The sequence below is a fragment of the Pelobates fuscus genome, chromosome 3 (assembly GCF_036172605.1).
Source record: "Pelobates fuscus isolate aPelFus1 chromosome 3, aPelFus1.pri, whole genome shotgun sequence".
In the NCBI taxonomy this organism is placed as follows: domain Eukaryota; kingdom Metazoa; phylum Chordata; class Amphibia; order Anura; family Pelobatidae; genus Pelobates; species Pelobates fuscus.
In genome coordinates, this window is record NC_086319.1 from 297,998,944 (window position 1) to 298,014,330 (window position 15,387).

At 40.2% G+C, this 15,387-nt stretch overlaps 1 protein-coding gene, 1 long non-coding RNA gene and 8 other non-coding genes across 10 annotated transcripts in view; all 10 read left to right on the plus strand.

Moving 5' to 3' along the window:
• LOC134603105 (uncharacterized) overlaps positions 1-15,387 on the plus strand; it is a 741,779-nt gene that overhangs the window by 715,706 nt on the left and 10,686 nt on the right. The gene's annotated exons all lie outside the window — the stretch shown is intronic.
• On the plus strand, positions 45-9,104 carry RPL4 (ribosomal protein L4). The gene is made up of 10 exons (XM_063448752.1): positions 45-145; positions 1,804-1,975; positions 3,143-3,249; positions 3,521-3,659; positions 4,710-4,834; positions 5,151-5,280; positions 6,281-6,437; positions 7,618-7,701; positions 8,081-8,201; positions 8,942-9,104. The coding sequence occupies exons 1-10, from the start codon at positions 143-145 to the stop codon at positions 9,029-9,031; spliced, it is 1,128 nt and encodes a 375-aa protein (XP_063304822.1). The 5' UTR covers positions 45-142; the 3' UTR covers positions 9,032-9,104.
• Positions 1,630-1,729, plus strand: LOC134603894 (small nucleolar RNA SNORD16). Its single transcript, XR_010090632.1, has one exon. It is a non-coding gene; the product is annotated as a small nucleolar RNA SNORD16 (small nucleolar RNA).
• Positions 2,970-3,040, plus strand: LOC134603881 (small nucleolar RNA SNORD18). Its single transcript, XR_010090620.1, has one exon. It is a non-coding gene; the product is annotated as a small nucleolar RNA SNORD18 (small nucleolar RNA).
• LOC134603892 (small nucleolar RNA SNORD16) lies at positions 3,338-3,439 on the plus strand. Its single transcript, XR_010090631.1, has one exon. It is a non-coding gene; the product is annotated as a small nucleolar RNA SNORD16 (small nucleolar RNA).
• Positions 3,714-3,782, plus strand: LOC134603883 (small nucleolar RNA SNORD18). Its single transcript, XR_010090622.1, has one exon. It is a non-coding gene; the product is annotated as a small nucleolar RNA SNORD18 (small nucleolar RNA).
• On the plus strand, positions 4,964-5,063 carry LOC134603891 (small nucleolar RNA SNORD16). The gene has a single exon (XR_010090630.1). It is a non-coding gene; the product is annotated as a small nucleolar RNA SNORD16 (small nucleolar RNA).
• Positions 6,056-6,129, plus strand: LOC134603885 (small nucleolar RNA SNORD18). The gene has a single exon (XR_010090624.1). It is a non-coding gene; the product is annotated as a small nucleolar RNA SNORD18 (small nucleolar RNA).
• Positions 7,441-7,510, plus strand: LOC134603882 (small nucleolar RNA SNORD18). The gene has a single exon (XR_010090621.1). It is a non-coding gene; the product is annotated as a small nucleolar RNA SNORD18 (small nucleolar RNA).
• On the plus strand, positions 7,932-8,003 carry LOC134603884 (small nucleolar RNA SNORD18). The gene has a single exon (XR_010090623.1). It is a non-coding gene; the product is annotated as a small nucleolar RNA SNORD18 (small nucleolar RNA).

The following is a 15,387-nucleotide window of genomic DNA, read 5'->3' on the forward strand; positions in this document are numbered from 1 at the left end:
ACTGCCCCTCTCCGGGCTTTTTTAGAGCCCTCGCCTTACTCCACCCCCTCCCAGGCGGAGTCATATAGGAGTGCTGCACGCCTTCTCCTTCCTTTTCTTTCCGTGGCCGCCATCGAGAAGCAGCGAGGAGCCGGCGGTCAGCATGGTGAGGCGGGCGGGGAGGCAGCCTGTGATAGCGGGCTCGCTCCGGGATGGCGGGCGGGGAGGGAGTAGCTGCACCGGGAGGGGCTCCAGTCCCCGGGCTGGGCTCGGTGTAACACCCGGATGGCGCGGCCTGTCTCCCGGGGAGAGGGCCACGTTATCAGCGCATGGGGGAGGCCGGGCCTAGTGGCCGCCCTGAACCGGGCAGCCCATCACTCGGTGCCGGCTGTCAGTGACCATGCGCTGTGTATCCTGTCTGTAATGGGTCACTAGCTGGTAGTCATTAATATAATGCTGTGCGAGGCCGGGGCTGCCAGACTGGGCCCACAGGATTATGGCGGCCGGGCAGGCCGATACCGGCTTTATCAAACATGTGCTTCCCGAACCAGACCTTATGGCCCACATACGGGCCACGTATTGACCGTGTATTCACAGCAATAAAACCGGGAAACAAACACATCCTGGGCGGCTGGTGGCCAAATAGAACTGGACTGGGAACCGCTGTGTTAGACTAATAACAAAACTCATCCAGCAAATTCCTTCTGGAACACTGCGGGAAGATGATACGGGGTATAAAGTGCTCACCCTAAACATATTGTGTCCTATTTTAAAGTGGGCAAAATAAGTGTGTATACATAAAAACTTAAAAAAAAAAAAAAAAAGTCTGCCCAAGCGCAAATGCTAAAAGTTGAAAACCATAATAGCAGACAAATACCCTCACAATGTTGGAGGAAATTTATTTGAATCTATACTAAACAAGTTATTTGACATTCCTTGTGCCAAAATTCTTTATAGAATCTCTCAGATGCTAATGGATGAGACCCTTTAATTGGTTCTTGTTGCATATTAAACTTTATATTCATTTTTTGAAATGAGATGGCCAGTGTTTATTTTAATTTTAGACAAATTAGTTTTTTTTGTAGATTTACGAAGTTTGGGGGTTTCATTTGTCAATTTAAGTTATTGTGGTTGTAACTAGACCACTTTACGCTGTATTTTCCAGATTTTAAATAGTATATGCTACAATTTGCAATATCGCTGTGGGCTATATTGTCAGAAAGGGAGTGCATCTATTCAGCAAAACCAGTCCATATATCTGTAGTTTTTGGGATTATTGTCCCTTTTTTTTTCTTTTTCTTTTTTTTTTAAAGCAGTCTAGATTGATGAGTTTTTTTTGAATGATTAGTTCTTTAACAAAATATTGGTTTGTTTTTATAGATTTGTTCCCATCTCTCCTAAATATTGTGGCGAGTTATGTTAATGTGGAGTCTTGCCTCTCTCAGGACCAGTTAGGCAAATCCATTATTGTGACAGACCTGTTAGGTCCGTTCTGACTGGGCTAACTTTCACCCATTTAATTTTAACACTTACATTTGATTTCAAACCATTTAATCTTTTAACTGTATTCCATGGAGTAATTTCTTGCTGGTAAAAGTTAGATTGTGTTCGTTATCGTGTGTGTATATGTATTTTACAGTAATGAAGGACTTCAATGATGGTGTAATTTGCGTCTTACGTGGTACTTAGCGACAGTTGCCTGCTGTCAAATTGCTAATGCTATGGGATGACGATTCTTTGAGACTGAGAGTCCAATAACCTTACAGTTGTTTTACTCATCCATCACTTCTATTGCTTACGCTTTTTTTCCCTCATCTTTCCCAGGCCTGCACTCGTCCTTTGATAACCGTGTACTCTGAAAAGGGAGAAGTATCGGGCAAAAATGTTACATTGCCTGCTGTATTCAGGGCACCCATTCGTCCTGATATAGTCAACTTTGTACACACCAACCTGCGCAAGAATAACAGGCAGCCTTATGCTGTGAGCAAGCTTGCTGGTATGTCTTAAGTGTTTTGTAGTGTGTTTTTTCTTTGTAGTTACAGCCGTCAAATGTGGTAGAAAAAATGTACTAGGCACAATGACTTGTGTGTAGCATTCTCTGTATTAACAGTTTTGTAAAACTTAAACAATGTTTACACATGCTAAGCCAATTAATATCAAAGCATGTAATGCATTACCTTAGTTGTTATGAACTTGTACCCTTTTAGCACTTTAAGAGGGGGACCTTAAAGAACAAATTGCTAACTATAAGGTAAAATCTAAGCCATCTATGAGGACATATAAGCAGCAGATGCGTTTTTCAAAGTCAGAATACAATATTTTACTGTACTATACATGTAGTACACTTGTTTGTTCTACCATGTTTTCATGTATGTATTCATAAGAGCAATTTTTATTACAGTTAACATTGCTTTAAAGGGACACTATAGTCACCTGAACAACTTTAGCTTAATGAAGCAGTTTTGGTGTATAGAACATGCCCCTGCAGCCTCACTGCTCAATCCTCTGCCATTTAGGAGTTAAATCCCTTTGTTTATGAACCCTAGTCACACCTCCCTGCATGTGACTTGCACGGCCTTCCATAAACACTTCCTGTAAAGAGAGCCCTATTTAGGCTTTCCTTATTGCAAGTTCTGTTTAATTAAGATTTTCTTATCACCTGCTATGTTAATAGCTTGCTAGACCCTGCAAGAGCCTCCTGTATGTGATTAAAGTTCAATTTAGAGATTGAGATACAATTATTTAAGGTAAATTACATCTGTTTGAAAGTGAAACCAGTTTTTTTTTTCATGCAGGCTCTGTCAATCATAGCCAGGGGAGGTTTGGCTAGGGCTGCATAAACAGAAACAGTAATTTAACTCCTAAATGACAGTGAAATTGCAGGGGTATGATCTATACACTAAAACTGCTTTATTTAGCTAAAGTAATTTAGGTGACTATAGTGTTCCTTTTAAGGTTATAATGGAATGGATGTACATAACAGTATATTAGAGAAATGATGAGCTCCACTTCATTGGTCCGTGTTTCTGAAACTAATGATATTAATGGAAGTTCTGATTAATAATATATTGATTACAGTAAATATATTTTACAAAATAATTATGGATTTGTTTCCAATTCACTAGCTTGAGTATGTCTCTAAAATTATTTTTTCTGATTTCAGGCCATCAGACTAGTGCTGAATCATGGGGAACTGGTCGGGCTGTGGCTCGTATTCCTCGTGTCCGTGGAGGCGGAACTCACCGTTCTGGCCAGGGTGCCTTCGGAAATGTATCCTTTTCTTTCAGTTATGAGGTTCTAAGATATTTGCACCATCACGCCTTAAATTATCTAAATCTACAATATTAAACTTTCAACTTGCTTTGATGTTGTAATTTGCGTCCTACTCTGCATCATGCGACAGTTGCCTGCTGTCATTATGCTGGTGTGGATGGCTGTTGAAAAACCTGAATACTGAGCAAGTGACTGATATGAGTTTGGTATTTAGAACAAAATCTGACTGTTTTCAAAGCCAATGTCAATTCTTTAACATCAAATGAAGATGTGTCGTGGAGGACGTATGTTTGCCCCAACCAAGACCTGGAGAAGATGGCATCGCAGAGTTAATATTACTCAGAAGCGTTATGCCATTTGCTCTGCTCTTGCAGCTTCAGCCCTCCCTGCACTTGTTATGTCTAAAGGTAAGTGAAAATGTGTAATCGTTTTTTGTTTAAATGGATTGTTGCATATGCAAAAGCATGTGATGAGTTCCACTTCAGGTCCGTGTTTCTGAACCACATGATCTTAATGGAAGTTCTGATTTGCTGAACATCTGGATGTTTAAATTTTGTTCTAGATTATTTTTATTTCTTATTTGCAATGCAGTGGTTTCATGTACTACAAGATGTAATGTTTATTTATTGTGCTTGTAAAATTGAAAGATATAACTACATGACAGTCTCATTTCAATATGGTTTGCATTGATGGGTAAGATTTTGTCCATTTCTCAAGTAACTTACTAGGAGAATCAACATTTTAAGCATGCAGGTTAGTGCCTGAGTGAAGGAATGCTAAGCGATAGGAGGGTTCCAACTTAAGCTACGCTCCATATTTTTTTTTTCCCCCGTCCGGTCTTGACCACCATAGTGTAAGTCAGTAAAGGTTAAAAAAAAAAAAAAAAGTTTGGCTTATCTTTTGCAACTCTTGTTAATTTACTGACCTGTAAATACACACTTGAGTAGCTTATGTAAAGTGTGTTTAAAGTGGCCATGGCTGTAACCACTATTACATGCTAGTAGTGGTTATGCAGCAAGGAGTCTCTTGGCGCCATCCCATTGTAATCTAAAACCGCTTTTGTATGATAAGACACTACCTGGGCTTCTCAGTCATCCACAGCCTGGATCTTCGTTATAAGCTCTGCTAAAGCCATTTCTGCCTTGGCATCGGTCCCATACAAAACTGATCATAATTCATAATTGGCAACTTGTAAGTATGTATAGCGCTTTGAGCACTTTTAATGGAAACGCAATCTGATGTAAAGCTACAGCTTGGTCAAACTAAATAGTTATAAATCTGCTTTCTGCATTAAGTTAGGGGTTTCACATTTTGTATTTATGTGGAAAGCATTGCCAATACATCTAAACTTGAGCAGTAGTTTTCCATTATTTGCTACTAAAGATGTGTGAAACTTAAAACTAAAAGCCAGATAAGCTTAAAGTAAGCCTGTTTGGTTTCTTCTGCTGCATTTTAAGGTCACCGCATTGAGGAGATCCCAGAGGTACCCCTTGTTGTTGAAGACAAAGTTGAAAACTACAAAAAGACAAAGGAGGCAGTGCTCCTTCTAAAAAAAATAAAGGCCTGGAATGACATCAAAAAGGTAACTGAGAATTCCTTTTTATTCTTACTGTAACTGAATCTTTGTGGGGATTTTCACCATTGTTTTCTGTTTTATTTAAATAAATGATTATATGGAGGTAATTTTATTTTGTGAACTTCTTTCGCTGCTTGCAATGATGTCGTAATTTGCGTCCTACTTAACATTATGCGACAGTTGCCTGCTGTCATTATGCTGGTGTAAATGCGTGACGAAAATATTTAACTGAGCAGCACAACATATGTATAAACTGTAATAAACAACTTTGTATTCAATACCTAAAATTGACTTTGCATATAATGCATGCTATTGTTTTCAGGTGTATGCATCCCAGCGAATGCGTGCTGGTAAGGGTAAGATGAGGAACAGACGCCGCATCCAGCGCAGAGGGCCCTGCGTTATCTATAACGAAGACAATGGCATTATTAAAGCCTTCAGAAACATCCCAGGTACTGAGAAGCTTCATATTGTATGTGATCTCACCTTCCCTCCAACTCTATAACTACCTAGTAATTTTTGATTACACTTTTTTTGCATAAAATGTATTTTTAATTTAAGACAGGGATGCATAGCTAGCATATGAATCATAGCCTCACTTTTGTGTATAGATTGTTTTGTAGGCAAAACTTAGTTTTATATACCTTTACACAATTTGTATTCATATCAGTTCATCCTTAATAAAAAATACTTGAAGTGAAAAGCTTGGAACAATAGTACCCTTATCTTGCAATATTTCAAACCTGATCTGAAATGTTGACAGAAGGAAAACCACAATTTTTCTAACAATAGATGTGACAAAAGTAATTGAATAAAAATACCTTGCTTATTGGTTTTGGCAAGATAATGTAAAGTCTGCATGTGAGCATAATTCTCATCATACACTAAAACAATGAATACATTTCTAAAAGAAAGATATATTTAAAACGGCAATCTTAATCTCTGGACTGCTAATGTAATGGTGGTCCAATCACGCTCCCTACTCTCCACTCCACCCTTAACTATAGGAACATTATCCATTGAAACATCCTGCACGGTTTTGAAAGCAAGGAATTTCCTTACATTTTAAGCAAATTACAGGCATATCAGTGGCTTGTGCCAGATAAATAATTTCCTTTACAAACTGATAATTATAACTAGAATATAAATGCAGGTGTGTGGCTTTATGGGCTAATTTTAGATTTTATATTCCTAAAAATATTTACTTTATTTGGGTATTAAGTACGTAAGGAATGATGTGATATTAAACTTCATTGGTCCGTGTTTCTGAAATCCGTGATCTCTGTGGAAGTTCTGACCTTACTAGTGCTTAGAATTTAACAAAGCTCCTGCTTTTTTACGGGTGAAAGATTAAAACTGGACATTTGATTTCATGAACCTATAATACTCTTGTGGCTATTTGGTTTTGTCTGCCTAATGCAACCTGATTTCAGTATCATTATTTGTTTGTAGGGATCACTCTCCTCAACGTAAGCAAACTGAATGTCTTGCGGTTGGCTCCTGGTGGCCATGTTGGCAGATTCTGCATCTGGACAGAGAGTGCCTTCCGCAAACTGGATGATCTGTATGGCACATGGCGCAAGGCAGCTGTTCTAAAGGCTGATTACAAGTATGTGACTTTCTTTTTTAGACCCATCCTTTGAATCTCATGCAGATTTAAAGTGTGTACATAGACAACTTTTAATATGTCAGCAGTACAAAAAGTGCTTGTCAAATTTACTGTTTGCAGGAGATGAATCTCAATAGATTTTACTGGGAACGTTAATGCTTTCATCTTCAAGCTAAGCAATTGGACACTATGATGGGTGCTGGGCTATGACCATCAAATCACCATTTCAATATGTCCCTTACTCCTTAGAATACATTTATAATATTTTTTGTATTCATTTTTCTATTTGTATGATGAAACTTTTTATATTTGATAGAGTTAAAAAGAACAATCTACATAAGCCTGGATTAGAAGTATTAACAATAGGTTTCATTTGACAATGTACATTACTTAAAGAATCACTATAGTGTCTGGAAAACAAACCTGTTTTCCTGACACAATACAATCCTAAAGGTCACCACCCCCCCCCCCCCCCCCCCCCTTGCTGGGCTGAAGGGGTTAAAACACCTTCTGCCACTTACCTTAACCCAGTGCCGTGGAGCCGAATGTGCGGCAAGAGCCGCGTGCATTCAAACAGTCCATGGACGTTCTGCACGCTGGATGCGATTTTTCGCATCCTGCGTCAATCACCTCTAGTGGCTGCCAGGAAGACAGCCATTAGAGGCTGGATTAACCCTGCAATGTTAACATCTGAAGGGGTAAAACCTGAGTGACCTGGCACCCAGACCACTTCATTGATATGAAGTGGTCTGGGTGACTATAGTGACCCTTTAAGGGGGCAGTTAAAATGACTGAATTTGGGAGGGAGGTGGAAAAAGAGTACCTCTGGAAATGCCATGCTTTCAATGCTTAGTTTTGGTCTAGTTTTGGAATCCATTCAAATCAATTAGAAATCTGGTGGCTTTTGAATTTATTTTTATTTTTTTGGCTGCACTTTAGTTCTGTTTGTCTTTACTATTGAAACAATGTATTTTATAATTCGTGAACGGATTGGTCTGACTCTTAAGCATGATGATTTCCACTTCTGGTCCGTGTTTCTGAAATTCAGTGATTATAGTGGAAGTTCTGACTTTCATCTGAACGATGAGTAATGCTGACCTAACGTACTTTCTGTTTTATTTTTATTAGAATATTTTTCTCTTACCTGTTCATACATATTCATTTATTTTACTTTATCTAGCCTCCCTATGCACAAAATGACAAACACAGATCTGAGCAGAATCCTGAAGAGCCAAGAAATTCAGAAATCTCTACGTGCTCCAATGTAAGTCATGCACCGCTATGGTGAGAAATTTGTTGGCATGGGGTTGAAACTGGCAAGACACAACACAGGTCCTATAATAGCTATCGACTGATTATTGAAAGTTATAGTGCATTCATAGCAAAGCCTTTTTATTGTCCTGTGTTTTTTTTTTTATCCGAATAAATTAGTAGTTTAATGGTAGTATAACTGTAATTTGGATTGTACAGTGACGATTGTTCAAGAAATGCCATTGCTAATGATGAGTTCCACTTCACTGGTCCGTGTTTCTGAAACTTTGTGACATGAATGGAAGTTCTGATAGACAAAAAGCAAATACAAACATTGTAAAACAAAACTACAATATAAGGATGATATTTGAACACTTTTGTATTTTCTGTAGCAAAAAGGTGAAGCGCAGGGAACTCAAGAAGAACCCACTGAAGAACTTGAGAATCATGATGAGACTGAACCCATATGCCAAAACAGCAAAACGCAATGCTATTCTACGCCAGGCTGCAAATGTAAGCATCTAAGTGTTACTTTCCATTCTGAACACTGAAGTTTCCTTTTCATTTTTCTGTTGGGGTTATAGGTGAACTTGTAAAAGGTCCTATAGCATCTGGTGGGTTTTTTGTTTTTGTTTTTTTAGAGAAAATATTTAGTTTTTGCTCAGGGAAACAAATTCTATTGGCCCCTAAAATAAATCTTCCCGTCTTTGCCCTTAAATGTGTGTACGATTTGTGTAACCACTAGTCTTGTATCTCAGCATGGTTGTTGGGATCTCAAACTAAATTTACTGCAGCTAAGTTGTTAGCCCACTTGAGGGCTGAAATTTCCTACTCCCAGCACCAACACAGAGCCACAATTGGATACACATTGAAACAGATAATTGCTCTTGGGCACCTATACCCCATTTAGAGTGACATAACGGCGTCCTAAGCTTGGTTGTACATCGTTGAGCATCTGGTAAACAATGTGTAGACAAGGAGCAGTGATGTATTCTGTCTGCAGAAAATGCATGACCGAGCAACATTGGAGGGGGCTGCCAGAATCGGTCCACAGACTGATCACATCTGATAAACATGTGCTGGTTGCTTCCTCCATACACCTGCAGGCCCCAAGATGTCAATGGGTAGGAGACCATGAACAGCCAGAGGGATTTTAGTTTGTCACTTCATGTAAGGTATATTAACAGAAGCATTTTCTGTTTAAACTAATTGTATAAATTCATACAAATTGTGGCTTCCTTTTTTTTTTTCAGATAAAGGCAAAGGAGACAAAAACTGTAAAAAAGGTGGTGAAGAAGCAGATCAAAAAGAAGCCTGTGAAGGAGGAGGTGGCTGCCAAGTAATCCTGTGGATTCGTTAGAGTTCAACTGGCAGCATGCTGTATTAACTCCTAATAAATTCTGCTTAAAATATGTACGACCTGTATTGATTTTATTTTCCGTCTGCTACTCTCTTCATAAGGAAATTTGACACATCCCTCAAAGTGTTTACCTTCAGTTAGCTAAGGACCAAGTATTTTGGAACAATTTGCTGGTAAAATTTGTACATTAAAATTTTCCATCAGATTCCCCACAATTGTTTTCCCCTCTGGTTTTACATCTAGGACATAACAACCCTCTGTTCTGCAGCAGGTCTTAAGTCATTAAACACCACCTCCGATGGACCACACAGGAATGTCATTTCCCTAATTGAAAAATAAAAAAATTGTTAATCTGTTGAGGTGTGGCTAAAGTTACATGTAGAAACAATATACAGCATATCATTTCACAGTAGCTAGTAGGTTTTTTGTTTTTTTTAAATCTTGTATAAGCTATACAAACATATCTGAGTGCTTAGGGTACACATTTAAGTGAGCAGGTCTAAAGAAATTAATTGAATAATGGTAACTGCAAGCTAGGTTTTAAGAGGAAGAAATAAAACACTGATAAAATGTCAGACAACTTGCTGGGTTATCAGAAGTTTGTGCAGTCATGGTTCTGTAGCTTGCAAATGAGACCATTTGGAGGGTAATTTAAAAGACTACATATCTCAAAGGAGTGTCACATTAACGTAAACAAAAAATAAAGGCGCTAATTAATTTTCAACCTTGACTCTAATAGTGGAATATGAATTTTGAGTCCTCAAACCAGCTGCAGTCAGCCAATGCCTATACGTAACAGAGATGAAGGCGGGAATAGGACCTCCTCCAGCCCCAGGCCTGTGTAGAGTGTGGCATCTGCAGATAACTGACAATAGTGCTCAAGGTTTGAGGCATTCCCATGTCTTGGGCAGCGGAAGGCACAGGTAATCAACTGCTGCCTGCAGCAGGCGGTAGCTCATAGAAACACAGAATGTGACGGCAGATAAGAACCATTTGGCCCATCTAGTCTGCCCAATTTTCTAAAGACTTTCATTAGTCCCTGGCCTAATCTTATAGTTAGGATAGCCTTTTGCCTATCCCAAGCATGGGCAGCAGCATTGTAAGCTAGCTGTGTTTGGTTTTTACTATATGTATTTTGGCTGTGTACTATGGTTGTTGCTGACGCCCAGGAGGAATGGGAGTTTGAGCGCAGGACTTGTTTCTTTGTATTTGTTTTCACTTTTGCATCACACAGCTAGGTTGCAATGCTGCTGCCTATCCCATAGGTTTACTATTAAAGGGACACTATAGTCACCTGAACAACTTTAACTTAATGAAGCAGTTTTGGTGTATAGAACATGCCCCTGCAGCCTCACTGCTCAATCCTCTGCCATTTAGGAGTTAAATCCCTTTGTTTATGAACCCTAGTCACACCTCCCTGCATGTGACTTGCACAGCCTTCCATAAACACTTCCTGTAAAGAGAGCCCTATTTAGGCTTTCTTTATTGCAAGTTCTGTTTAATTAAGATTTCCTTATCCCCTGCTATGTTAATAGCTTGCTAGACCCTGCAAGAGCCTCCTGTATGTGATTAAAGTTCAATTTAGAGATTGAGATACAATTATTTAAGGTAAATTACATCTGTTTGAAAGTGAAACCAGTTTTTTTTTTTGTCATGCAGGCTCTGTCAATCATAGCCAGGGGAGGTGTGGCTAGGGCTGCATAAACAGAAACAAAGTGATTTAACTCCTAAATGACAGGGAATTGAGCAGTGAAATTGTGGTACGCCGAGCCCCCTCTATGGGCACGTGGCCACAGGTCGCCGGAGGGAGGGTGCGCTCTGCCGGCGCAAGTGGCCGCCTTAGGGTGCACCGGCCCGGCGGGTGCAAAACTGGAGTGACCGGCAGGAGGTGAGTGCATAGAGCTCCCTCCTGCCAGGCACTCTGTCTAGCGTGGCCGAGCGCGCCGTGGTACAGGGCGGACGGAAATGGAGTGCTCACAGAGAGAGCATTTCCTGTCCGGCTGGGTACAGGAAACTGAGCTCTGCAGTGCGCTCGGCCACGGCGCTCGGCTGCAAGTGTGGGGGAATGAAAACTAAGGGAGGGATGGGAGGTAGAAAGAAAATTGAAGAGGGAAGAAAACTGAGGGAGAGATGGGGGGGGGGGGGAAACTGAGGGAGAGATGGGGGGGGGGGGGGGGAAACTGAGGGAGAGATGGGGGAAAGAAAACAGTGGGGGGGAGAGGACATACACACAGCACCCCACACATCACCCTACACCCACACACACACATCACCCTACACACAAACACATACACTGTATCCCTCAATGCAGTGTGTACACTCAGCAGTCTGTGTGTGTGTACACTCAGCAGTCTGTGTGTGTGTGTACACTCAGCAGTCTGTGTGTGTGTGTGTGTACACTCAGCAGTCTGTGTGTGTGTGTGTGTACACTCAGCAGTCTGTGTGTGTGTGTACACTCAGCAGTCTGTGTGTGTGTACACTCAGCAGTCTGTGTGTGTGTGTACACTCAGCAGTCTGTGTACACTCAGCAGTCTGTGTGTGTATTCAGGAGACTGTGTGCTCAGCAGTCTGCTAAATACAGACAGACTGCCGAGCACACACAGAGATGTTAATTAGTTCGGACAACTGTATGAGTTGTTTTTTCTAAACTTAAACTTCAGTATTCAGGTTTAATTGCCGTTTTGGCACTTTGAGGGAAAACAAATTGGCATCTATTACGGTCTGGGTACTCGGGCTCAAAAAGGTTCACCATCACTGATCTATACACTAAAACTGCTTTATTTAGCTAAAGTAATTTAGGTGACTATAGTGTTCCTTTAAGGGTTAATAAGCATGTAGGGATGTATTTAAAAAAAAAAAAAAAAATACCCCTTTCTGTCTCATTAGAGATATCTTTGCCAGAGGCTCAAGGCAGCAAGGTGAATGGTTAGAGTTAGGATCCACCTAAGAGGTCTGTTTGACGTGGCAGGTGGGCATACCCGCTCATGGCCATTGGAGGTAAATAAAAACCTCCATTTGTTTAAAAATACATAGGGATGTTAAAAGAGCGCAGGTAACTGTTTTTTTTTTTTCCTTTGGACTTTCATATAAGGCCAGTTGTGGCTACCAATAAATCAGTTCCTCTAAACCCTCAACATAGAGCCTTGTCTCGTGTGGAGGGGACAGCTATACTCCCTTGGATTACAACACTTGCTCTTATAAGAGCATCCTGCTTTACTCTTTGGACTAGGAAAGGTCTACCCACTTGAAGCTGGATCCTGGTCTTGGGTCCAGGGTGGGTGGAGGACAGTGAGACCCCAACCAAGCTGTAACGCTGGCTGTGGTGGTTATGGTGCTCACAATTACTAGGAAGCTGCGATTGGCGGAGGCACCCAGTCGGGGTGCCAGGCAGTCCGTCACACTGTCATTGTAACATCTTCTTACGTTTTCACATACATTTCTTGGTTACTTTAATCATATGCCAAATTGTACTGTCCGTGTTTAATTTTTAAACTACAAATTAGAATTTATTTTTTTAAACTAATATTTTTGGGGATGATACAATATAGCAAACGAAATATGGCTTAGCAATAAAATAGAACAAAAAAAAAAAGGAAACTAACATACTGTATGCCTTTAAAAGTACACCAATTTTAATCTGTAGGAATGATATATAATTGGAGCTCTGGAAGAGGTTATTTATTATTGTATACTACTGCACGGTATCTATCATAACGCTATTTTTAGATATGCCTCTCCTATTTATTAATAAGGAACTTAACTGATGTTACTATAAAAACGAAAAACCCTCGAAGGGGGGCAAGTGATACAGAATGCATAACGTGAATTGCTGTATTTGCTAGAGAAGTTATATTTGTATTTAAATGTATGTTCCTGTATATTTTGGCTTCTGCGCAAGCCTACAAGTTTGTGTTACTCTTGCCTTCCCTATCGAGTGCAAAAATAAAGAATTTAAAAAAAAAAAAAAAAAAAAGTACACCAATTTTATAAATCTGTAACACAAATTCTTGCAAATAACAAAAAAGCCCCAGCAGTAGTCATTCAAGTTAATATGCCAAAAGATCTTGGAGGAAAGTCTTTGTTTGAGAATTAAGGATGCACTTGGCTTTTCATAATACCATCTATGCAATTAAAAGACTTCTGACCAAAGTGGTAGTGGGGGAGGGGTGAATATTGAAAAGATGTAATCATATTAATGTCCTGGTACAGACGCCCTCAAGACCACTAGATGTGGTATCACATTAATAATTAAAAGTTAACAATATGAATTATTTAAAAAAGAGGGGGAAAAAATGACAAAAACAAAGTAGATACAATTTTCTCAAGTCCTTTTCCCCCTTTGGGGACAAAGGGAACCACTCTGTGAAGTATAGTTGGGGGTAGGTCTGGCCAACTCTTGTGTGGATACCTCGAGATCCAGGACAGCAAGGAAAGTAGAGGCTTCCCCTAGAGCAGACATTCTGAATGCAGTCCCATCTTTGGTGAGAAAAATATGGTTTTCACAGATATTTCGCTATCAATAACATTTGTCTCAGGCCAGGTTAAACTTTTTTCCTATATCGGAATGTCCAATTAGTAGTGATGTCCCGACCGGTTCGCTGGCGAATAGTTCCTGGCGAACATAGCTTGTTCGCGTTCACCACGGATGGCGAACATATGCGATGTTCGATCCGCCTCCTATTCGTCATCATTGAGTAAACTTTGACCCTGTACCTCACAGTCAGCAGACCCTCCCACCTCATAGACAGCATACAATTTAGATTAATTCTGAAGCTGCATTCTTTTTTTTGTTTATTTGTTTATTATACATTATCCTCCATAGCCAGTAACCTGTGTTTATTATACATTATCCCCCCCCCATAGCCTGTAACCTGTGTTTATTATACATTATCCCTCCCATAGCCAGTAACCTGAGTTTATTATACATTATCCCTCCCATAGCCAAATATTAAAATTAGTGTTTCAGAGCAGTAAAATGTATTACAACGATAATATCGTCAGTGAAAGTGACATTTTTCTACACACAAATGGCACTTACCCGGACAAGATAATTGTTGTGATCCGTTTTACTGTTTTGAAACACAAATTTTTGTGTTCAGCGAAGTCTCCTGAGTATAACAACACCCCTCATGTACAGGTTTTATGGTTGTAACTGATCGACGGGCACCCTGACTGGGTACCTTCATTGGCGCTTCCTGAGGGCTTCCAGCACTCCAGCCGACACCATAACCACCGTAGACTCCTTCAGAGCGCAAACCAGGAACAAGCTCTTGCAAGAGTTTAGGAGTGATTATAGCAAGGGAATATGCAGAGCATAGCAGTCCCTTGTAGTAGATTCCCCCAATAAGAGACAGGACTCAAATTGAGGGTGAAGAAGAACTGAAGCTTTTAATGAGACACTGCTTTTATGCACATTTTGCACACATAGTACTGCCCACAGGGTTTTGTAAAACAACCAATCAATACGTACAATACACTCAGACACTCCCAGCAATTACAGACAAAATCCTCCCCTCTGCCTGTGATTTAATTACCTTACACAATGGGTTAATGTAATTATCACTGGCAGAGAAATAAAGTTTTTACACATGTACTATAACTTTAAAACTATACATTCAATATTCAAAAAAACGACATATTATTATTCAGCACACTTTAATTATAAACATAGTCAAAATTCAGCCAATTACATCCAGGGGTTTAAAAGTTAGCTGGAGGTCCCTTTATGACCGACCACATTTTCCTGCCCAAAACAGTTCCATAGATTTGGGCTGTGCGGTCGGTCAATTTCACACTGAAAAAATGACTAAGTCCCATCGCCGAATGGGACTTCGTTTCTGCTGCTGCAAAATCGTTGAGGGAGAAGGTAATGCTCAGCGGTGTTCGCTGAACTGTATAGCCGATTTCAGTTCCATGGATCTGGCTACACACACCGCTGACCGCATTGAATGAACAAAGATGACCGCCGCCACGTGTTCGTTTGCATGAACGGCGGCCGCCCAGCGTTCGGCAATTTACCTACAGCAGGCTCCCAGCCTGGGAGGTAAATTGATGGCACACTTCCACTTCTGGGTGGTCCGCCTGTGTGGTACCTGGTTCAGTAAGCCCCATTTACTGAACCAAGTGGAAAATAGCAATGAACAAAGGATTTTAACAGTCTGGGGACAAAGTCTTAAAGGGGCATTGTTCCCAAAAGTCACAATATGTCCCCAGATGGTTCTTAAAGGGGCATACACAGTCCAATAAAAGTCCATTCACTGTGCTTAAAGGGCCAGTAGTCGCACAATAAAAATCTATTATGCCCAAATATGTTCTTAAAGGGCAATACATCACAAGGGC

Excerpts from the sequence above, each read along its gene's own strand:
- RPL4 (XM_063448752.1), top strand. Across the intron at positions 6,438-7,617 it reads GTTCTAAAGGCTGATTACAA|CCTCCCTATGCACAAAATGA; the intron begins GTATGTGACTTT and ends TACTTTATCTAG. Across the intron at positions 7,702-8,080 it reads AAATCTCTACGTGCTCCAAT|CAAAAAGGTGAAGCGCAGGG; the intron begins GTAAGTCATGCA and ends TATTTTCTGTAG.